The sequence below is a fragment of the Rhinolophus ferrumequinum genome, chromosome 8, assembly GCF_004115265.2.
Source record: "Rhinolophus ferrumequinum isolate MPI-CBG mRhiFer1 chromosome 8, mRhiFer1_v1.p, whole genome shotgun sequence".
NCBI lineage: Eukaryota > Metazoa > Chordata > Mammalia > Chiroptera > Rhinolophidae > Rhinolophus > Rhinolophus ferrumequinum.
The window spans coordinates 75,148,900-75,173,487 of record NC_046291.1 but is presented as its reverse complement, the minus strand read 5'-3'; the positions used below and the strand labels follow the sequence as shown (position 1 = coordinate 75,173,487).

At 35.6% G+C, this 24,588-nt stretch overlaps 1 protein-coding gene across 1 annotated transcript in view; it reads right to left on the bottom strand.

The window, feature by feature from the left end:
• The window catches only part of GTDC1 (glycosyltransferase like domain containing 1), a 279,276-nt gene that overhangs the window by 182,568 nt on the left and 72,120 nt on the right, over positions 1–24,588 (bottom strand). The window contains exons 4-5 of the mRNA XM_033113067.1: positions 6,236–6,403; positions 2,684–2,857 (exon numbers count right to left, since the gene is read on the bottom strand). Of these exons, the coding sequence (XP_032968958.1) occupies positions 2,684–2,857; positions 6,236–6,403 (342 nt within the window). The remainder of the gene's footprint in view (positions 1–2,683; positions 2,858–6,235; positions 6,404–24,588) is intronic.

Sequence of the window (24,588 nt, the reverse complement as noted above, 5' to 3'; positions counted from 1 at the left end):
CTATTGAAGTAGCAATAAATGTGGTAGGTTATAAAACAATGGGGGTGGAGGTTTTAGTAAGATGAATTCAACCTTATTGGGGGTCTATAATGTGCCAGGCATTATATTTGTTTTGGCATTTGGCACGCATTAATTCATTTAGTTACTACGTCATGCCAATGAGGTGATAAGATAAATACACCTCATATTTATGGATGGAAGGAAGGAAGGAAGGAAGGAAGGAAGGAAGGAAGGAAGGAAGGAAGGAAGGAAGGAAGGGAGAAGACCTAAGCTCAGGGTCATTCCACTTATACCGGTCACAGTGCTCGGAAGTGGGGATCAAGAGTCAAACACACGCATGTGTGACTACAGTGTCTAAGAGCTTTCCCATCCTCAAATGTTTAATACCTATAATTAAATACTTTCAAGAGAATATTCTTTCTACTGTTGTTCTGGTTTTTGAGAAGGAGGCAATAGAGGGGTGAGGAGGACATTAGGTAACAGCACGTGTCCCAAGTCCACTATTTCTAAGTTCCCATACTTAGTAATAAAAGCTATCAGACGGCTATCAACTGTGTAAAGCCAAATATATTTTTGCTGAAATATGGCTTTTCCCTTCCCGGATTAATACCCATTATATTATATTATATATTGTGATAACACATGGTAGTAATAATCTAATTGTATCTTCTGCTTTGTTTTTACTTAAATTCACTTTTGCCATGACCATATCATATTTGTATAAGGGAGAAAGAGATAAGTATTCAAAAATTGCTTTTTTTTAAATCACCTTGGTTATTTTGTATTTTTTCAACATCTCAACAAAATAATACTCTTTTAAGACTGCAGGCATTAGAATGATTGTCATTCATGCAAATAATCACTTACTTACACTATATGAGTTTGGGTTGGATAAAGCAAATTACCATTTGAAAATAATTCAAATAACACTCTGGGCTAAGACCTTGGTTATGAATGTTATCTTGGACACAATATTTCTTAACCTTCTTCCATTTAGCTAGTTGTATTTATGGTAATACAGTCCAAATTAATAAACTATTCAATTGCCACAGGTATATTAAACATATGATGTTGGAGTAATATATCATATGCAAATGAACTTAAAACATTATTTATTTGGAATTATATAGCAGCAATAATTAAGATGTGCTATAACCATCTATTTGCCTTAAAGATGTATATTTTCACTATATATTATGTGAAAAGCTTAAAAACATGTCATAAAATAAGGTTCATATTTTTAAAATATGATCTAAAGTATAAACTTGTTCGATCTAATCATGGATCTAAAGTATAACAACTATATTTTCAAAAGTTGAAATTCTCTCATCATACATAAGAAAATTGTCTTTATACAAATGCATCTTATATATACATAAACATATATACCTGAAAATCGATCATTATCTCAGTTTCACTTAGCTTGATAGTTTTCAAAACTGCAAATATCATTAAATATTTTACAAATGACATATAATGACAGGAAGCTGGGACGGTAAAAACAAAGTTGAATCAAAATTCATAGGGTCTAAACTTTAATCCAGTCTGTAACAATAACCAGCAGTGTGAGTGAAAGCCAGCCTCTGCTTCTCTAGGTCTGTTTTCTGAACTCCGTAAAGTAAGGATTGGGCAAGGTAATCTCACTTAAATTTTATGACTCACTAACTTGATTTGGTATTAGGCAAATTTTTCTTCAAGGAAATATTAACTAGTAAGATACTCTAATTACTCAGCAGTAGGGGAGTGGATTAGGACAACTGTCCCCACAGCAAAATGGGGCCGAACTCAGTAAGTCCAGAACACAGAGACGAATGCTGACCTCCAGCATAACACGTTCGAACATTAAATTGTTTCCTGCCTTCATTTCAAGGATGGGGAAGAAACAGCTGTCCCTGAACTCTTTTTAAGGACATAGTCAGTTACAAAACAGCAGCATCCCCAGCTAGTATGAATTCCACTGAAGTAAACTTACTATTCACAGGGGAGAAATATTCCTGGTGGTAGTAAAAACAATTTTGCTAGGTTTAATCAAAAGTGAAAAGGAATTCTAGAATGTTCCCTTTGAGCCACATCATCCGTTGCTAATTCAGGGTGGGCCCAGCAACAAGGGTAATAAAAAATGTCCTTAGTAACCGAGAAAGAGAAATAGCAATTAAGTGCATTTGTGACCCAATATAGAGGACCTAACTCTTTATTAAGATAATAGAAATATTAAAAAAAAATGGAAGAAAGAAAAAGATAGAAAATAGCATTGGAAATGAAAGTTAACCCAAGCAGTGAAATATAACACTGATTTACTTAAAACTGTTACTCTAATACATATAAACCAATAGGTATAAGCTGAATGCAAAGACTGAGAATATGTTTGACAATAACTTCTTTAATAAAACAACAAATAAAGAAACAAAACAGTAAGTGTTAAAAGCCAAAATAGCTTGCTTTGGCAAACAAATAAATAAGGGAAAATAAAGGAAGAGCTCAGTATCAGAACTAACCATTCAGTGATAGGTTGGACAAATGATTATTTAAAATCTTTGCAAATCCCAGCATGGGGAAATAGAACTTGATTCTCTAATTAATGATGTTTATGCTGAGAAGTTAAAATTGGTAAGATGAACACCAATCTCTATACATTTGGGACATAATTTGACACAATATTGAAAACAGAGCCAAACATACTGACCTGCTCACATCAGGAAACCTTAAGGGAAAGTAAATAACTTGGCACTTGGGTCTGATGATGCTTTCCAGGTCCTTGGGTCTGTGATCAGGAATCAGCTTCATAAATTTTCCAATATTAGTGAGAAATGACTCCATATTAAAAACCGAGTTGAATACCACCACATCAGCTACCAGGCTGTCAGAAGAAAGGATGAATGCAAATGATGAGTCCACATCATTCAGTTATTTTTTATAAGCCTAAGACGTTCATAATAATCAGAGTTTGTACTCTGGGCTTTGCAAAGAACTCTCCACTTTCATAAGTAGTCATAAAAATGCCTGTAGTGGATAAGTTAGTCTCATTAGTATCATACCATGGGAAGTTAGATTGTTGGCATCAGGGAGGAAAGGCAGAGGAGGAATTCATAGGATTCTGAGGCTTCAATCCAAAGTCTATTTCTCCACAATGCCAGGAACTTTCTATATTGTCAACACCAATAAGTACAGTGAGACCTTTTTCTTTGTGGCCTAACCACCCCTGTTGTATTGCTATGTCAGTGATGTATATTGTTTGATACCATACCAATGAGAACAGAACGTTTGCCATACTTCTCACTACCTTGAAGGAGACTAATTCAGATAAAGCAATTTCATACTAGAGCATACCTTCAAAATATGTGATTAAAGTCTATTTCTTGTTTTAACCCTTGCTTGAAAAAACTGTTAAGTTTTTAAAAAATTCCGGGGCAATACACGAGGGATTATATGGCATCTCTACAAATAACTTATTTCACTATTATGGTATATTTGGAGTATTCAGAGAAGTAGAAGAAATTGGTGGAAATGGATCCAGAAATCCACAACACTAGGTCCTACTGATTACATAAAGGAATGTATTATAAAGAACCACAACACCATTGACCTTCAGAATTAAAATAAATATAATATTGGCTATTGCTTTTGATGAAAATACTTTGTTCCTCTTTATAGTATCTTTTTAAATAAAAATAATAAAAAATACAAATGTATCATAAGTACATCAGCAGTTTCAGAATTGCCTATAACATTTTTTTGGAAACCAATGAACACAACGATAATCATGGGTGAGCTGGATAAAATCTGAATATGTAGTATGTTCCCTTTATGAGTCAAAAAACTAATTTAATAAATCATTGCTTTGATTTTTTTTTAAATGGCCCTCTTTGCTTTAAGCAATGATTCAGTGTCTCACTATCACTGGATCTCAATAAAATGTATACAAATGTATACAAGATCCGAGAGAAAAAAGTTTTATTTCACCTTAAAAATCATAGATCAAAAAAACTGAAAATATATGTAAGTCCATAATACTGCAAAACACAAATGAATAAGCAGAGTTTATAGACTAAGAATGCCTACCATACCAAATCCTCAGTTTAGTTTAATTCATATTTACTGGGACCGCCAAAGTTCTTATTATTAATGCATAGTGGAATGAAAAATCAACAAAAGAAATGTTGACCTGCCACTCCTATGCCTCCCCCACAAAATTGCTTTTCCATACAAGTATTTTTTTTAGTTGTGACCTAGTGTAAATTTGGGGGTAAGGGTGATTACAACATGGATAATACAAAAGAATGTCACAGAAGTGCTGACACAACACCAAGCAATAAGAAAGCCATATAATAATATACCAAAAGTTGAGGGATGTTTTACAGCTAGTCTGTTTTCACCATATGTCACATATTGTAATAGCGACCCACAGGTCATAATATATAGTTACGACATGTGTTCATAAGTCAGAGGGTTAGTGAAACCTCTATTTAAGGTGAGTGCTTATGTCACTCATCTCTAAGGTCCTTAACTGCCACACAGTCAAGAAAGAAATTTGACAGTGCCAACAAAAGCAGAAGTCAGCAAGAAAACTAAAGAAACATTTGAGGAAGCAGGAGTCATACTTTTCAGAGAATCTGAACAGAACCACTTTTTGACACTCTTATTTTTCCTCTGGACAACTATGAAGCTTTTTTTTTTTTTTTTCTCATTAACAAGCCAACCAATGATCAATTCTACTTCTTTCTCTCCAAGCTTGTCTATCAGTTTACCCTCTTGAGAAGAGCAATGCTGAAAAATCATGTACTAGTTTTTATAGTCTCATTCCCTATGAGCAAAAACAATCTTTTATGAAAGAGAGAGATGAGGGGCAGTAAGTTAATTTTTTTTTTACATATCTGTCCTCACAGGGCATGCAACCCAACTACTTACATTCTTAAAAACGCAGTCTATGCTAAATTAAAGATCCAAGATAGTTTACAGAAATATTCTTTTTCATGCATTTCCTCCCTGATATGAGTGAGTGTAACTTCCATTAACTTTAAAGCCACCCATAAAGGGAAAAATAGGCTTAATTTTTTTTTTCCCCAGTTATTTCTCAAGGGTAATAAACACACGCTATCTGAGGAAAAGAATGATGCTAATTCAAGAAATCAAAAGAATATTACAAATGTTTTCCATATTGATAAAGCACAAAATGATTTTATTTTTGTTTTTAAAACATATTTCCCTTCTCTGTTTCAATATAAAATAAAGTATTTTAATTTTATTATGAAATTTTAAAACGGTTGTTTTTTTATGAGACATTTGACGTGAAGCAGTTCCACTCTGTTTTGATAGCACTGCTACTTCACAATTGAAGCAGCTTGTAAAAATTATTGCAGGAAAACATTTACAAAATGCTCAAAACACAGAAGTATTACCACAGAGCTGCTTTTCTATGTCAACTAAACTATGGGATATACTTGCAAGAGTTGAGAGTCTATTTAAACGCATCATCGATTCCAATAGCTGATAAGTATTTTAAAAGGTGAGTAAAAAGTACCCAATCACAGCCAAACTGATTCCATTTGATGGTTGCAGTTATGTGAATAGGATCCAATAGCAAAGCCGTTTCAGAGTTGTTATTAACTTCTTTCATTAACTAAGCTTCAGAAGATATACTTTGTTGAAGTAACAATAGAGAAGAACCATCACCTTTGAAATGTCATGGTATTTTAAAGCTGTGCAATTTCAGAAGACTCAATGAGGGAAAAAAAAAAACTACCTAAAGATTCATTTTTCCATAGTTTTCTCTTACGAACAATAAAAAAGGACAAAAACCCCTTGCTCCATTATGCCTTATTTTTTGTTTATGCCTCTGAAAAATTCTATATTGGTTTTAGCTGGATATACTGAAAGTGGTTACCAAATAAGGGCTGACTAAGTGCCCTTTCTAAACAATAGATCATACAATCAAAGGGTGAAAAGGGTCCCTGTCAACACTTTGATTCTATTTTGAATGTTACAGAAGAGTTTGATGACTAGTGCAACATATAATTAGATGGTTACATATATGTATTTTACAAAAGGATTAGCTGTGATATATACCTATATATACTGCAGAGGCACAAGTAATTACTTCCAAGGAAGGTATGTTTAAACATTTGTACCTACTTTAAGGTGTTTTTAAATAAGTGTACAGGTCTCCACATTTAAAAGCTAACAACCATTTATAAAGAAAAAGGCAGCAAAGGACTCGATATAATGATACAATCTTTACCATGAGAGAATTTGGTTGTATCCGTATTGGAAATCCCTCTCCTTACATTTCTTGACAGGATATACCAATTGGTTCTCGTGGAAGTACAAAATCTTTTTCAATTTCCCAAGGTCAGACCGAAGGGCAACCAGTTCAGTCAGGTTAAGCACAGAGCTTGCAAAGAGGATCCTAGAAAATAAGGAAATTAGGGTTTACTGTCCTGAGGAAGCTTGAAGGGGTCACCCTTTGCCCTTCTCTCCTCCTCCGTCCTCTTCCTCCAGAAAAACATATCCCCTATAGGGACACATCAATAGTTAAGACTTAATACCATGTAGCAGCCTTCTAAGTTTTGATCTCTTAAAAAGCAGCTGCTATGAACTATAAAAGCCCCGAATCTCATTGGTCTGCTCAGCGCACTTACTGAGATGCACAAACACACACACACACACACACAAAAAAAAAAAAAAAAAAAAAAAAAACAGCTGGATGGATTTTATTGAAAAAGGCAAGAAAAGCTCTACCTGAAGGACAAATGGAACAAAGATAAGGCTGACTGGGGAATACTTTGCCTGCCAGTTTCATTACACTTTACTTCTTTATGCAATCAACTACTGAAATTCAATATACAAGCAGGAATGGCACATGTTCATGTTATGACATAAACCCTTTTGATTTACACAATAGTCTTAACTTAGTGTGGTCTTTTTCTCTTGGCATGTTTTCTCACCATCCCTCCCCACTTTTTTAACTATTCTGAAATATTTCTGTTTTGGGTTTTTTTAATGTTTTCTTCTCCGCTACTGGATTGCTAATGGCACCAGATGTACAACCTGCAAAACCTTATATAAAACATAAATATATAAAACAAAAACCAAAAAACGAAGAAAGTCTTATTTCATTTCTTTGGGCTGTGGGGGAGGAAACCGAATGCTTCACCTCTCCATGTTTACAAATGTAACTGTTAATTCGCCTATTCCACAAACATCTACTAAATGCCTATGTGCCAGGGTCTAACAGGAAAAACAGAAAAGAAGAACAAGAAAGCCCACCAGGATGCATTATGCCTGTAATAATGATATATACAAAATATTAAAGGAACAAATAGAGAGGAGTAATAAGTGGAACAACCTGGAAATGTTTCACTAATGAGGTGCCTACCACATATGGACACAAAAGAGGGACAAACTACAGTCTCTAAGCAGCTGAGTACATTTAGATGGCACAATTTTGATGGAATGCCACCTTTATAACATAATGTACCATTACTTGACCCTTACAGCTTTAATTCCCATTCTAAAAAATGAGGTTCAAGAAGGTTAAGCGCTTTTTTCTAGAATCACACAAGCAAGGACTCCTATTCTTGGTCATCTAAGCCCAAACTGCTTTCCATTATGCCAGGGACATGAATTGGTTTTGGACGACTTACATTGCAAATGTATTTTTCTGTACTTAATAAATACAAAATATCATCCTTGTTATTACCATGATTACGATTACTATAAATTCTCACTTGCTGACAAGCCAAATGGCTAACTTCAGGTGTTTATATGATCTGCGGTACTAGCCTTTCACATAAGAAGAATGATTACATGATAACTGCATAGATCACAAATAGGAATTCAAGTGTCTTCTTCATGGGCTAAAAAAGGCACATAAGACCAACAGCAGTGATCTCTCTTTTCAACTCACATTGCTGCATTAATATTATAATTTATTACTCAAAAGTGAAAAATTATTACTAAGGCAATGCATTTTAGTTTTCTATTTGTACCCAACTGAAGCAGACAGAAAAATTATGGTCAGAAAATGTCCTATTTTAAGCAAAAATATTCCCACCACCACTACCAGATATAAGATGTTCTAGAACTTAGATTGCAAGTTCTGAAATATGAAGGTACTTGCTTATCTGCAAATCTTATCCTTAGAAGAAAGAACAAGAATATATATTAATCTGTCGATTGATCTTTTCCTCAAAAGAAAATGGAGGGCAACATGTGGGTCTCCTTACTGGGTAATTCTCCCTCCTCTCCTTCTAGTCCCACCCCCAACAGACACACCATTGCAAGCAATGACTCATCCCTCATCATTAAGGCCTGAGCAAGCTCACTGTTTTTCACATACAAGGAAGAAACAGTCATAAAATGGAGCCCCCATGTTCCTTATTAATTGCAAAGAAAAAAATGGTACCTTTATTATGGAGAAATCTGGTAGACATTAACTTATCCAAGTGATCGAACTTCATACGATCCATAATGGGACAAAGTGATATCATGTATTTCTCAGTGTGATACAGTGAGCAAGATACAAATCACCCATGTAGTATTCCCAGCAAAAATGCCTGATCTGAATTTGGTCATGAAGAAACAAACAAATATCCTGCAAAACAACTGGGCTGGCTCCAAGGTCAATGTCATAAAAGAAAAAAAAATTAGATTAAAGGAAAATGAAGGGACCCTCAAAACAAAATGTCACACTAGATACTAGTTGGGGGAAAAAATAGCTATAAAGTACATTGTAGGAACAATAGGGAAACTCTGAATATGGGCTGAATATAGATTGTAAATTTTTACCAATCTTAAATTTCTTAAGTGTAATAATTTTATGGGGTTTATATAGGAGAATATCTTCATTCTGAAGATATTGAATTACTGATGTTGAATTATTTACACGTGAATATTTACACATGAAGAGTTATGATGTCTGCAACTAATTCTTAAATAATTCAGCCAAAAGGCTACTAGTAACAATAAATATTCATATGTTTATATTTACACAAGAAATAAAAAATGTGCAAAATATTAAGAATTGATTAATTAAATGGAAAATTGTAATTCATTGATCTAGTCTTGTAGAACTTTAAGTTATACATTATAAACTATAATTTGAGGGGAATACACTTAAAATGGCATTAAGTCAAAGAGAAAACTATGCTGCATTCCATAAACCATCAAGCCATCATAATGTACTTCTGCTCATAATCCAAATGTTAATTTCCTACGTGAGAATTATCCTCAGGGTGGACCATCCGTAGCAAATGTTTAACCAAGACGAGCCCTTCACTCTACTCCTACCACACACCTCTCCATATCCTACCTACCAGCTGATCTATAATCAAGGACTCCAAATCTAAAGTTTAGGTTTCCAAATAAAACCTCCCAAATGAAAGAATGCAATATATTCAGAAGTGAAATGGCACTAATTTTCATTATATTAACCATTTGGGACTGCCCACACCAACACTTCCTTCAGTTTGTTCAATCATTAATAGGAAATTCATTGTATTTTTATTACTAATCTTTAAATATTAATAGTCCTCATACTTCTGAACTGTGGAAATTATTTCTAACACTAGTAAAACATTTCTCTGTTTCTTCACTTGTAAAATGGTAGTTAAATTGGACAATAAGCAACTCCTCAAATAGTTCAATGACACCCAAAAATAAGTCACGAATACGCCCACAAAAGGAATGCAGGTATGATTTATAGGCAATTTCTATTTTTCCACCTTCCATCGGGGGAAAAAAAAGTTTCTAATAATACAATGAATGACATCATTCAATCAGTAGCTAATCCCTAGGCTCCCAGTGTTCATCTCGCCTCAGGTGTGATTTAAGCAATAAATCCTAACAAGGTAAGCTTTATCATCCCACACTGTGTGTCTGGCAGGAAAGGCCACAAGGTGATAGCAAAAACCACTAGGAACAAGATAATTCCTGACAGCTGCTGCTGGAGTACAAGTTAAATTGAACAGTTTATCTCAGCATGAAGATGTTATAAGGTTTTACGTTTAATATTTTTAAATTAACATAAAACCCAGAGAAAGCAGTTGGGCAATCTTTCACAAACATGACATACTACAATCACTGTATAAGCTGGATTAGTACTTATTACCATGCTACTACAGAATTAAGCTGTTTTTAGACGGCCAAAGAGCTTTAAATTGCAACTTTTGTCTCTGTAAGAGAAACCTGTATTTAAAATGTCTGCTAAATTCAAATTAACGTCTACATCGTTAACTTACCATCTTACCAAAAGCATAAGTAAGCTGTTATTATGATAGTCTAACCAAAACAGCTCTGTCCTGCAAGCATATTAACACCTTCCTATGTACTGGGGATTGTATCCATAAGCACATTTCCACTGTTTGCAATGCACAGTACATCTGTAATTTGAGTCATATTTGGTTAAAAAATATAAAATAATTCAACCCAGTGAAATTCAAGATTAGAGATTTTATTCTTTTCTTGCTCCGTTTGAATAAACTACTTGCTTGCCTTTCACCCTGCTCTCCTAATATGTAAAAAGGGAGGCTGACACACACTCAGGCACTGTAGGAGTGTGATCACTTTTTCCTAGAAGCACACTTTTATATCGTAAATGGTGTGGAAAGGCAGTGAAATGAGAAACAGAGGACAGGCATTCAGTATTCCAACCACCACTACGTCCAATCTAGAAATTTTCCTTCATGGACTAGGTTATCTCACTCTTGCCCCATTAAATCTTTTCAGTAGCCCCCTACCCACCCACCAACAACCATTTATCACAAATCAGGATTACAGTACACAATTTAACACAGACATTAGTTGGGTTTTTATTCGGATTTAAACCATGCCTTGCAGGGTTTCAGGAGGCCTTGGACAAATGAGTCAATTCCATTCTTACAGCTGTGTCACTTTGCTCAATACCTCAACTTCCATCTAGATGCATATGCCTCAGCCTCATCACCAAAGTCCTTCTTTGGTTGCCTATCTTGAGTTCCTGTTCCTTGATAGGTACTCTCCAGGATTCTCAATTCTGTACTTTCTGGGATATAGTATTTTTACGATGATGGACATGTCCTATACCTGTACTGTCGAATATAGTAGTGACTGGCCACATATGGCTATCGAGCACTTGAAATGTAACTAGTGCAACTGAGGAACTAAATTTTAAATTTACTTACATTTGATCAATGTAAGCGTAAATTAAATAGCCATAGAGTAATGGCTACTGTGTGGAAAGCACAACTCTGGGTGGACCAGCTTTCTTTAACCCAACATTCTACCCATGGTACCTGAATACATTTCCTCACTTAATTGATTTTCTTGTATAAGTCCCTGATCTACTTCTGAAAACCTAATTTCTAGTTATTCTGGACTAGCTGTGTTTCACCTACCAGGCTCTCCAATTCTGGAATGGCACTATTTCTTTTTTCCGTTTGATAACTAGATAATACATGTTCATTACAGAAATTTTTTAAGTACAAAAAATATAAAGTAAGAGACTATCACCCACCACCACCCCAAAAAGACATAGCCACTATTTGCATTCCAATGATCATTTAGCCCATATATGTTGAGCATAATTATTTGCAAGGTACTAGGCTAAATGATGAACATAAAATGGAAAACAAAGTAGCTGAGGCAAGAAGAAAATCGGCAGGTTGAGGAACTAAATAAAGACCAAGGAGGCTGAAGCAATTTGTTCAATGAGAAAATAGCCAGAAAAGAGGCTGAGGAAATCAGTGGGCCTTTGTAAGTCATGCAAATAATTTTGGATTTTATGGTAAGAACAATGGGTAGAAACTGAAGGATTTTAAGTAGGGAAAAATACAAAATTATGTATGTATCTTGAGTATAATTACTTTTATTCTTTTTACTTTGTAATATACATAGTTGTATAGTTTTATTTTTTGCTTTCAACACTTAACACGTTGTACTCGTATGTTAAAACCATTGCTAAAACATGACTTTTAATAGGTTTAATAATATATGTCATAACATCCCCAACTGGCACATGCTTTTTATATTCATATATCTATAAATAAGCTTTAAATTTTTCATCGTATAATCTCTTGTATTTCTATTACATTTGTGCATGTACTTCATGAGATTGTTTTATTAGGTTTTTTTTTAAAATCAGAAACTTTACTCTCACTAGCATATGGAAAAAAGACTTTGTAAGGAATCGTTTTGGAAGAAGGAGGTACAGTAAGGAGAAGAGGAAAGAAATGATGGTGGCTTGGACTAGGGTGGCACACTGGAGCTGATGAGCAGTGGTCTGATTGTGTGAGCGGAGAGTACTGTCAGGGTTCGCTGATCAACTAGATATGAGAAGTGAAAAAGAGGAGTGCTACCTTTTCCTTCACTGTTTCACTTCCAAAGTGTGTGGATAGTGTTTAAATAAAACAGGAGCTCAATAATACATACAGGCATAAATGAAAATTACTCCCAAACGTTTCAAAAGTCTTCGGCTTAAATATATATAAGTTTCCAATTTGTAAAATCTGTGAAGAAAGCTAACTGAGTTCTAATAGTCATTAATCATTGATATACAAAATTCATTTTAACGCAATATGCTTTAGTTGTCAGCTACTTCATCTTAATTAGAACATTTCTACTACACATTGAAATGCTATGGATTTTCAAAAACCTTCAAGAACACTGAATATACAATGTTTCCATTTGCTAAAACAATTAAAAACACAAAATTAAAGTCTTATCTAAAAGAAAAGGAAATGTAGTCATTTAATTTCCTAGGTTCTTGTGATGGGTAATGTACAGGCTGTTAAAATAGAGTATCCAGTTTCCCAAAAGCTGTCCCATGGTGTAGCATCAATTAATCAGGCAGTTTTGCTTTTCCCCACCATGTCATGCTCCTTTCCAGTGTTTATCACGGTGGCCTGGAGAGCACTGTGTAAAGAACACTTACTCAGAAGACATGGAATTAAGGTCTATAGGTAGGACCTGCCACTGAGCAATATCTCCAACGGGTTACTTAACATCTATCCACTCTGCAGTCATCAGCACTCTGAACAGCTCTATGGATGCATAAAGAGACAAATTACATGATACCTGTTGAGCTTTTTTACTAAAGCTGTCACTGAAATGCAAGCATCTCAAATTACTCCAGCAACCCCTCAAGTCTTTGAATTCTTGGTGTCTGGCATAATGCTTAATCCGTAAGATACTCAATAATTATGTTTGTAACAACAAAGGATGAAACGGGAGGGCAGAATAGACCTAAGTATTGCAAAAAAATCTATAAATAAATTGAAATCTTTACTGTGCACACTTAAATATTTTTGATGTATTTTTGGACTAGAATTCATTATTAAGATTATTCTTGTAAGACACAAAGTAATATGAACTATTCAAAACATGTATAGATAAATTTGTTTTAGATATTGTATCAATAAGTCAATAAATCAAATATTGCCAAATCTCCTGACAAACTAAGAAGTACAAAATAGCATTCCTGTTGTAAAAGAGCTGACAACATAATTGGTAAAAGGACCAAAAACACAGGAAACATTAAATAACACTAAAAAAGATAACTATTAATATCAGCTCTATGCTACACCAAAAATGCCCCAAAGCAGTGCAAGTCTGATTGAGAATGAAGGGAAAGTCACTAACCATTCTCAGTTCGGAGGAAGAAGCGAAAATGAAGAGCAGAGGAAGCATCAAGTTGACTGAGAGTAGCAGGAGAAGCCTGGGTCCTGAGGTCTTGGGTATGGAAGGATCAGTGCTATTTAAATAAGTCAGAGAGGAGGAAGAGTTGGCTAAAGTTTAGGGTTTGAAAAAAATAAGTAATCAGATAAAATTGGAAAGGTAGTCTTCCATCAGATCTCGAGGTACACAAACATAGGGTAAGTTGGTGAAGTTTCTACTTTATCTACTGGCAATATAGAGATCCATTGTACATTTATTATACTAACAATGCTTTTGTTTCCCATGCCCAAGGAGATATATCAGGAAAAAAAAAAAAAGAAACACTAAGCAATATCGGAGATTACCACCTATGTTTTCTTCTAGGAGTTTTATGGTTTCTGGTCTTACATTTAAGTCTTTAATCCATTTTGAGTTTATTCTTGTATATGGTGTAAGAAGGTGGCCCCGATTCATTTTTTTGCATGGATCTGTCCAATCTTCCCAACACCATTTATTAAACAGACTGTCTTTACATTACTGTATGTTCTTTCCTCCTTTGTCATAGATTAAATGACCAAGTAGGTGTGGGTTTATTTCTGGGCTCTCTCTAGTCTGTTCCATTGATCTATGTGTCTGTTTTTATGGCAGTATCATGCAGTTTTGATTATTATAGTCTTGTAATATACTTTGATATCAGGCAACATGATACCTCCAATTTTGTTATTCTTTCTCAAGAATATTTGGAGTCTTTTGTGGTTCAATATAAATTTTAAGATTATTAGTTCCAGTTCGGTGAAAAATGCCATTGGTATTTTGATAGAGATTGCATGGAGTCTATAGATTGCTTTGGGTAGTGTGGATACTATCCAATGATGTTAGTTCTTCTTAGCCATGAGCTTGGTATATGCTTTCATTTATTTGTATCTTCTTCAATTTCTTCCTTCACTGTCACATCATTTTGCAAGTACAGGTTTTTTACCTCCTTGGTTAAATTTATTCCTACTTTTTTTTTTATGCAATTGTAAATTTTTTCTTAATTTCTCTTTCTGACAGTTCATTATTGGTGTATAAAAATACAACCAATTTCTGAATATTAATTTTGTATCCTGCAACATTCCTGAATTTATTTGTCTATTCTAATAAGTTTTTGGTGGAATCTTTTGGGTTCTTTATATATAGTATCACATCATCTGCAAACAATGAGTTTTACTTCTTCCTTTCCAACTTGGATGCCTTTTATTTATTTTTCTTGTCCGATAGCTGGGACTAGGATTTCCAATACTATGTTGAATAAAAGTGAAGGTGGGTATTCTTCTCTTCTTCCTGATCTAAGGAGAACACTTTTAGCTTTTTTTCCATTGAGTATGATGTTAGCTGTGGGTTTGTCATGTATGGCCTTTATTATGTTGATGTATGTTCCCTCTATTCCCACTTTGCTGAGAGCTTTTCCCATAAATGAACGTTGGATTTTGTGAAGTGCTTTTTCTGCATCTATGCATATGATCATATGATTTTTACCTTTCATTTTGTTTATGTGGTGTGTCACGTTAATTGATTTGCGGGTATTGAGCTAGGCTTGCATTACAGGAATAAATCCTACTTACTCATGGTGTATGATCTTTTTAATGTGCTTCTGTATTCAGGTTGCTAATATTTTCTTGAGGATTTTTGCATCATGTTCACCAGGGATATTGACCTATAGTTTTCTATTTTTTGTAATGTCTTTATCTGGTTCTGGAATCAGGGTAATGGTGGCATCATAAAATGATCTTGGGAGTTTTCCGTCCTCCTGAATTTTTTGGGATAGTTTGAGAATGAGGGGTGTCAATTCTTCTTTGAATGCTTGGTAAAATTCACCTTTGAAGCCATCTGGTCCAGTACTTTTGTTTGTTGGGAGTTTACTGATCACTGATTCAATTTTGTTAGTAATAATCTGTCAATTCAGATTTCCTGTTTCTTCTTGATTCAGTCTTGGAAGATTATATGTTTCTAGGAATTTATCCATTTCTTCCAATTGTCCAATTTGTTGGCACATAATTGTTCATAATATTTTCTCATAATCCTTTGTATTTCTCTGGTGTCAGTTATCATTTCTCTTTCAATTCTGATTTTATTTATTTGAGTCCTCTGTTTTTTCTTGATGAGTCTGGCTAAAGTTTATCAATTTTGTTTATCTTTTGAAAAAAAAAACTGCTCTTGGTTTCATTGATCTTCTGCATTTTATTTTTAAGACTCTATTTCATTTGTTTCTGCTCTGATATCTATTATTTCTTTCCTTCTACTCATTTCAGGCTTTGTTTGCTGTTCTTTTTCTAGTTCTTCCAAGTGTAAGCTTAGATTGTGTATTTCAGATTTCTCTCATTTCTTGAGGTAGGCCTGTATTGCAATGAATTTCCCCTTAGAACTGCTTTTGATGTGTCCCATAGATTTTGGCTCATTGTGTTTTTGTTTTCATTTGTCTCAAGGTATCTTCTGATTTCTTCCTTGATCTCATTGTTCACCCATTTATTATTTAATAGCATGTTATTTATCCTCCATGTGTTTCTGTGTTTTTCAGTTTTCTCCTTGTGAATGACTTCTAGTTTAATACCACTGTGGTCAGAGAAGATGCTTGATATGACTTCAATCTCCTTAAATTTATTGAGACTTGGCTTAACATGTGGTCTATCTTGGAAAATATTCCTTGTGCATTTGAAAAGAATGTATGTTCTGCTGCTTTGGGGTGTAATGCTCTAAAAATATCAATTAAATCCATCTGCTCTAGTCTGTCACTTAAGGTCACTGTTTCCTGGTTGACTTTCTGTCTGGAAAATCTGTCCATCAGTGTCAACGGAGTGTTAAAATCCCCTGCTATGATTGTATTACAATTGATCTCTCTCTTTATGTCCATCAGTATTTGTTTTATATACTTAGATGTTCCAAAGTTGGATGCATAAGCATTTACAATCTTGCTGGACTGATCCCTTTATCATTATGTAAGGTCCCTCTTTGTCTCTTATTGTAGTCTTTGTTTTTCTGAAGTCTATTTTGTTTGATATAACTATTACTACCCTAGCTTTTCCCCCTTCCCCACTCCCATGAAGTATCTTTTCCCATCCCTTTACTTTCTGTCTGTGTGTGTCTTTCAATCTGAACTGGGTCTCTTCTAGACAGCATATGTATGATGGGTCTTGTTTTCTTATCTATTCAGCTACCCCGTGTCTTTTGATTGGAACATTCAATCTATTTATATTTAAAGTGATTATTGATAGATGCATAGTTATTGCCATTTTTTTATTCAACTTTATGTTCTTTTTGTCCCCCTTCTTCTTAAAGAAGTCCCTTTAACATTTCTTGTAACCCTGGTTTGGTAGGAAAAACTTCAGCTTTTTCCTGTCTGGGAAGCTCTACATGTCTCTCCTTCAATTTTAAATGATAACCTGGCTGGGTAGAATGGTCTTTATTATAGGTCCTTGCATTTCATTACTTTGAATATTTTGTGCCAATCCCTATTTTCCTGAATAGTTTCTGTTGAGAATTCAGCTGACAATCTTATGGGAGCTCCCTTATAACTAGTGGCCTTTCTCTTGCTCCTTTTAGGATTCTCTCTTTGTCTTCAACTTTGCCATTTTAATTATATGTCTTGGTGTGGGCCTCTTTGGGTTCATCTTGTTTGGGACTCTCTGTACTTCCTGGGCTTGTATGTCTATTTCCTTCAGCAGTTTAGGAAGTTTTTAGTCATTATTTCTTCAAGTAGGTTCTGAATCCCTTGTTTTCTCTCTTCTTGTTCTGGTACCTTTATGATGCAAGTATTAATACATTTGATGTTGTCCCAAAGGTCTCAAGCTGTACCATTTTTAAAAATGATTTCTTCTTTTTGCTGTTCCAATTGGGTGTTTTCTGCTATACTGTCTTCTATAGTGTTGATTTGATCCTCTGTTTCATGTAGTCTGCTGGTGATTCCTTCTAGTGCATTCTTCATTTCAGTTATTGCATTCTTCACTTCTGAATAGTTTTTTATATGATTTCTATATCTTTCTTTATGTTCACTATCTCTTTGTTGAAGTTTTCACTAAGTTCCTTAAGTATAAATCATTATAACCATTGTTTTGATTCTGTATCTGGTAGGTTACTTGCATCCATCTTGTTTAGTTCTTTTTTGTATTTTTTCTCTTGTTCTTTCATTTAGGACATATTCCTTTGTTTCCCCATTTTGGCTGCCTCTCTGTGTTTGTTTCTATGTATTAGGTAGGGCTGCTATGTCTCCCAGTCTAGCCAGGTGGCCTAATTTAGTAGGTGCCCTGTGGGACCCAGTGGCAAGGTCTCCTTGGTCACTTGCACTGGGTGCTCCAGGAGTGTCCCTTGTGTGGGTTGCATGTGCCCTCCTGTTGTAGTTGAACCTTGATAGTGGCTGACACATCAGTGAGTGGGATTGAGCCTCAGGATGACTGTCTATGGGGTTTGCCCATGGCTTATTTGTGGGGGATTTACCCCATGGAACAGGATTTGCCCCATTGGGCTCTGGTTCCTGCTGAGATCATCCTTTGGGTGTGGTGCTTGTGGGGCTAACTGAGCAGTGCTCTGCTGTGGTCTGAAGCTGATCTCCAGGTATGTTGGTTCTTGGGCCTCTTGGGAGGGGCTCCAGTGCAGACTCAGGTCTGCCAATGTCTGTGATTGGCTGAGGAATACCTTGTAGGAGCTACAAAGTGATCCACAGTTGGCCACTGCCTGTGCTAGACCAGGAAGCACGTGGAAGAGGCCATGCTGCGAACCAAGGACAGCTACCACTGGTACTGGATGTGGGATAGCTCTTCAAAAAGCCCAGGACCCCTGAGGCCTGCTGCTGCTGCCTCCCAGTTCCCATTAGGCTTAGCCACTGATAGAACCCTGTGTGGTATGGGAGTTGGGTCAGGTGGGGTCTCAGTGATTCACGAGGGTGGAACGAACTGTGTTCACCAAGTTAATGTAGATTGTGGTTTGGTGCCAGTGCTGAGCCTAGAGCTACCAAGCAAAAGTCTCAGAGTACACAGAGAGAGGCTACTCACCACCAGCCTGGGGCCTGTGGATCCCAGCATTGTCCTAGAAAGAGTGCAATGCAATGCAGGCGTGGCTGTCTGTTCTCTGAGAAAAGTATCTCAGGCAGTGAGCAATTTGGGTGGGGAGGGTCCCAGGGAGCCACCAGGATAGAATGAATGGGTGAAATGAGTGGAGTTCACCAGGCCAATGAAAATTCATATTTGGCTGTGGTGGGGAGGGGTTCAACACAGGAAAGATTGTGCCCACTTGTCAGCTGCATGGGAGGAGGGTTTTACAAAGGGAAAAATGATGACTGTCCCTCCAGTTCTCACCTTCAAACCACACAATTCAGTCTCTCCCTGTATGTCTCTGACACTTCCTGAGTCACTGTGTCTCTGCCAGAGCCCAGGGTGAGTGCCTGGGAGCAAGTAAGTGCATGGGCCCTTTAAAAGGATGTCAGGGTTTCCAACAGTCTTCCGACCCACCCAGACAGTTGGAATCCCCACTGTTTTTCACAGCTGGATGTTGTGGGGGCACTGGTACTCAAGGCTAGGGAGCCTGGTATAGGGCTAGGGACCCTCGCTCCTACACAGGGGTCCTCTGCAGCCGAGATATCCCTCCTGATTCTCAAATGACACATGCAAGTGTCAGGCTGGCCCATTCTGTGTCTCCTCCCTCCTACCAGTCTCAATGTGGCTTCTTCTTTATATCCTTAGTTTTAAAACTTCTGTTCAGCTAGACTTCAGATGGATCTCCAGGTTGATTATTCTACAATTCAATTGTAATTTTAATGTGGTCTCGGGAGGAGGCAAGCACAGCATTTATCTACTCCGCCATCTTGCTATTTGATGTCATTTTTGATCAAGCCCATTACTTTTTCCTTATGGTTCGTAATAATATGTCAGGTATTGTTCTCTGCTTCACAATCCTAACATATCAAGTACTTAAGAGACGATCCAAAGAAAAGGAACTCCTGGGGAAAGGTAGGTGTCAACCTGGTACAAAGATCAGGAATGTACAATGTCATGATAATAATTTCTGTCATCTTCAGGGATTCATGATAGTCAGCCTTGAAGAAGTAAGCCAATTAACATGCAAAGCACATCTAAGTTGCTGAGTGTGCTGGGAACACTTCATATGGTGTTTTATCTCCATAAAATAATATAATTAGTATGTGAAATATTTATAATTCACCTCATGATTAATCTATCATAGAAGACTATTCCTTAACAGCAGCATATCATTTTATATTGGAATGTTCTTTGCCCTTTAGTTCATGTCCCTCATGAGTCCCTGGAGTTCATTTCTAAATATTATAAAGTTGGAAGACCAGAGATCCAAGGTAATGGATATGTCTTATCGTTACTCCAACCCAACCTTACCAATGCTGTCTAAGATTGTACATGTTTAAGGACACACTGACCACTTTAAGCCAGAAGACTGTTACTCAAATAGATACAGAAAGCTCAGTTCATGCACAAGCCTGAGAAACAAACGATGGGTCAGCATAGACTGGCTTTTAGCTGTTATCACCCTTAAGGCTTGACTATTATGACACAGGAATAGTTAAAATAATCATAACAACTATAATAATAATAATAATAATATTATCCTGCCTCCTGGTATATCAACTAAACTATTCCTGACAACCATGGAGGGAAAGGTATTTTGTACCTCAGCAGTGAATAAGCTAACAGGAAAAAATAGTGGTAACTTGCTATTTTTACTGATTCACATCTACTGCTAAAATTAACAAGCACAAATAAAATGCCTCCTAAATAGTCCGTCTTTCTATAATAGGTCTTAAGATCTAATTTTTTGGTACTTATGAGTATTTGTTTGAAATTTGCTTCCCAGAATCCTGTATTCTATTGAGTTGTTCTACCATTTGATTTGTGACATTTTGTTATGCTTCTTATAGAGATTACTCCTGTGTTTTGATTATTTCTCCTATGTTTGTTTTGGCAAGTCCAAGACACTTCTTTGAAATCGTCCCTGAATTTGATGGTTAATATGCCATTTGAAGAAATACCCTCCTCGAAATAATTTATTTAGTATCTCCAATGTATTGCTACTTTACACATCACTTTAATTATAACGATATCCCTAGATAATTAATTACAAAAGTCAAAACTGGCAGAATACACAGCACACAGTAGGCACTCAAAATGTGTTTGGTGGATGAAAGATTCAATTATATAGTACATCTACAATAAAAAAAAGTATTTGAAGGTATGAGTCCTGGGACTATGTCCTGGTGATTTATACTTTAATTTAAAGATGAGACTTTATAAACATTGTTTTGTTAACCCACTGTTTCTTTCTCATCAAGGCAACAACGTAAAAATTCTAACATTATGTTTCCCAGTCTATATCACAAGGAGAAACATTTGAAAGCTAGTTTTTCAAAGATCAAAACTTCCTATTTTAATATATAATAGTAAAATGATAAAATTTTAAATCTTCTACATGGCTATCTAAGTTTCATAAATAAAAAACTTTTTTTTTTAAATATGGTTCCCTTGACCACAACTTAAATAATTGCCCTCTTTTTTTTTTCTTGTTAGTAATATACACATAGGTCCAGGAGGAAAAAAAAAAGTAAACAGTGCTATATAAACAATATTGTTGCAATTACCTAAACATGAAGTATGAAGGTCGTTCAGTATAATCTACACGACACAGTAACTTTCTGAGATGCATTTCTCTCCGTCTCATCTACCACACTACATTATATGTGGGACTTATCCAATATTAGAACTAGAAGGAACTGAAAACCTTCCTAGGCCACACTTCTTTACTAGGTGAGTAGGGATCATAAAATGAGGTCACCTGCCCTGAGTCAGCCAGTTAAGAGGCCAAATCAGAACTGTTACAGAGTCAGTTACAGAAAAGAAATCACAGGTATTGCTTGGAAGCCTGCCTCCTAAATGAAATAGTGGGAATATCTTCGAGTTAGACCTTGAGATGAAAATATTCTCCATTCAAATAGGGAAAAAGCCCATTCACTGAGATAAATAAATCAGTAAACAAATAAATAACTGTTAGAAAAACTTTCTTTGACCACGTTTCACCCTTTCCACAAAATATAGACAAATATAGACAAAAGGACTTGAATGTGGGTATAAATATGCACTAGAGACTCGCTACAGATATCCATCTGAGTCTCTGTTATTTCCATTGCCTACATCTGAGGATCACATGCCATAGGTCACATAAAAGCCATCCAGCGCTTCTCTCTGCCACGTAAGAGATTTACACATGAGGCACAGCATAGACACGTCCCTCTGAGCCTGTCCTTTCCTTTCTTTTCTTTCCTCTACTTGTACATAACAGTGGTCTGCGAATGTAAGGAAATACACAGAATAACACAAGAGAAGCAAGCAGGGAAGCTCAGGCTTGGCTCGGGAAAGCCAAAAAAGGCTTTGAAGAATAAAACACTTTAGATGGACATTAAAAGATGAGGAAAATTTCCAGTTCAGTATGTGTTAAGGGTAGGGATTGGAAATGGGGAAGATTATGAGTTTCTATGAATACTGCAGAGGAAAAGCAAATACCCGGGACCATAAATATCTACATTTTATATCTTTATGTTTATATTTTATAAGGGATAAAAAGATAAGCGAGACTTGACATCCTTCATCTTTGTATTTTGGATATTGAGATATAAATAAAGGGTTGAAGTTATATGAGAGTTAATATTAAATATTTTAAATAACTTTGTTTTAATCCCCGTATCACCTATACTGCTATAATTACTCATAGTTTGGGTGGTGCCAACTCACTGCAAATAAATATCGTAAAAAATTGCTCCCTTACTAAGTTTCCAAAGCTCAATACAATCAGATGGGAAATTCTAATAACTTTTTGTCATAACTCTTCACTTGAAAAACACTTTCAAAGAAATGTTAGTAGTTTACCACTCCATAGGAAACAGTAACACGGCGAGATTCTCCCAAGAATATTCCAACAGTCCTTGAAAATCTAAGACTGTCACAAAACCTGAGCATCTGGCAACTCTGCCACCATGAAGTATCCATATGGAAGAGACCAAAATGTGTCAAAGTACCCAAAACGATTTTGGATAGTGTAGAAGATAGAATAAATAATTCAGTATCGGCAACACTTTCAGCAGCAGGTAGTGGATATGCTACCTGCTTCTATAATGTGCCAGAATGTAACATAAGTGTGAGAGGCTGTGTGTGTAATTGTGTGAGGGAGAAAAGCAGAGAGAATATGAGTGTACATAAGGCTAAAACTATTTTTATATAGAAATATTCCTTAAGTAGTTCTCTTTGTAGAGACATCAGATCTCTCTACGTATAGGTTTATAGATACACAGAAGAAGAAAAAATGGAGTCACTGATAACTTATTTTAAGATAAATATAGCAACAAATATATTACTTCAGAGTCAGTGAAAAAAATGTATTAACTTAACATTATGGTTGAGATTGTATGTGCAAAAAAAGTCAGAAAATCCAAAATTATGGTTCCCTCAGCAACCATAACTGTGTCCTCATGCATATATGAGTATTTTGCATTACTGTAATGATGATACATTTCAGCCTTAATATCAGTTTATGCAGTGTGACTGAATTAGGATTCTTTTGGGAACCATAACTTTGAATTTCTGGACTTTTGTGAATGTAAAATCTTAACCATAAAATTATATTAATATAGGGTGGGGTTTTTGCATTTTATTTTCTGGCATTTAAAAAAAACAATAAAGAGTGAATGGTTGACAACATTAAAGTAGTAAAAGATTGGCTGATTTGTAATAATACAAAAAGGATTTGATACAGAGCCTAATACCTTAAAACAGGGATATACAAACTACAAAAGAAAAGAAATGTCCTTCTGAAGATTAATCACACACAACAACAGGCAAGACGTCTTCCTAGAAGTAATTAAATTTACTTTTTCTATAAAATATTTCTGATTAGAAGGTACTTTATTCAACTATATTTCAACATGAATATAAATACCAATGCCTGAAATAATGCTCTCACTACATACGAGTATTTCTACATCTTATCCAGAAAAACTAGTATTAAAATGGCCCCCCATGTTTTCGAGAGCAACACTGGCTGGGATCCACTTTTCTTTCTTTCATGTGTAACACAGCAGGACATAACCTATAAGGTAAAACTGTATTACTGTCTCCAACTATTTTTTGATCACAGGCTGAGGCTGATCCAATATGTGGTTCACAAAGAAACATACACAGTTACCAAGTTATGCTTAAGAATGAGGTAACTATTTTAAGTTACTACTTAGGTACTGTACAACCATGGGGTAGCCAGGAGATGAAGGAAGGAACAGTGACATAGTGGGTTCAGGAGGAGTCATAATCATATCTGTTTGGGGGAAAATTACAAATATTTTCATGGAGATTGTGTTTTCCACTGGCCTCACAGGATCAGTAGTTTTTCCACAAAGTAGACACATTGCAGACAGTTAGAAGAGTCTGTGGAAAGACCCAGAAGTAAAAGTGGTCAATACCTTTTGGAGAACAGAGTTTGGCTGAAGGGTAGGAGGCTCATGAAGAAGTTGTAAAAGGAAAAGCTGCAAATGCACATTAAATATATATTGTAAAGGACCTGGAAGGCAAAGCTGCCAATCTTAACTGCCATATATAGGCAGTGGGGAGGAGGTAGGGGGTGCGGAACGGAAGTTACATAAGCAAGGAGGCTATACATTTTAGGAGAGAAACAAAAAGCAAACATAATAAAGAAACAAACAAAAACTCCACAGCAGCAGAACAGACAACAGAAGAGAAGTAAACATTGAAGACAGAAGACAGGGGGACCAGTTAGGAGGTTATTATACTAATCCAGACAAGTAGCCATGGAGATCTGAAGAAACAATGGTAACAGCAAGACCTAAAAGGAGGAGAAAAGATTAAAAGGTGCTTAAAAAGATTTTAAGATATAGTGACTATTGGAAAGATTGTGCCATTAATACAA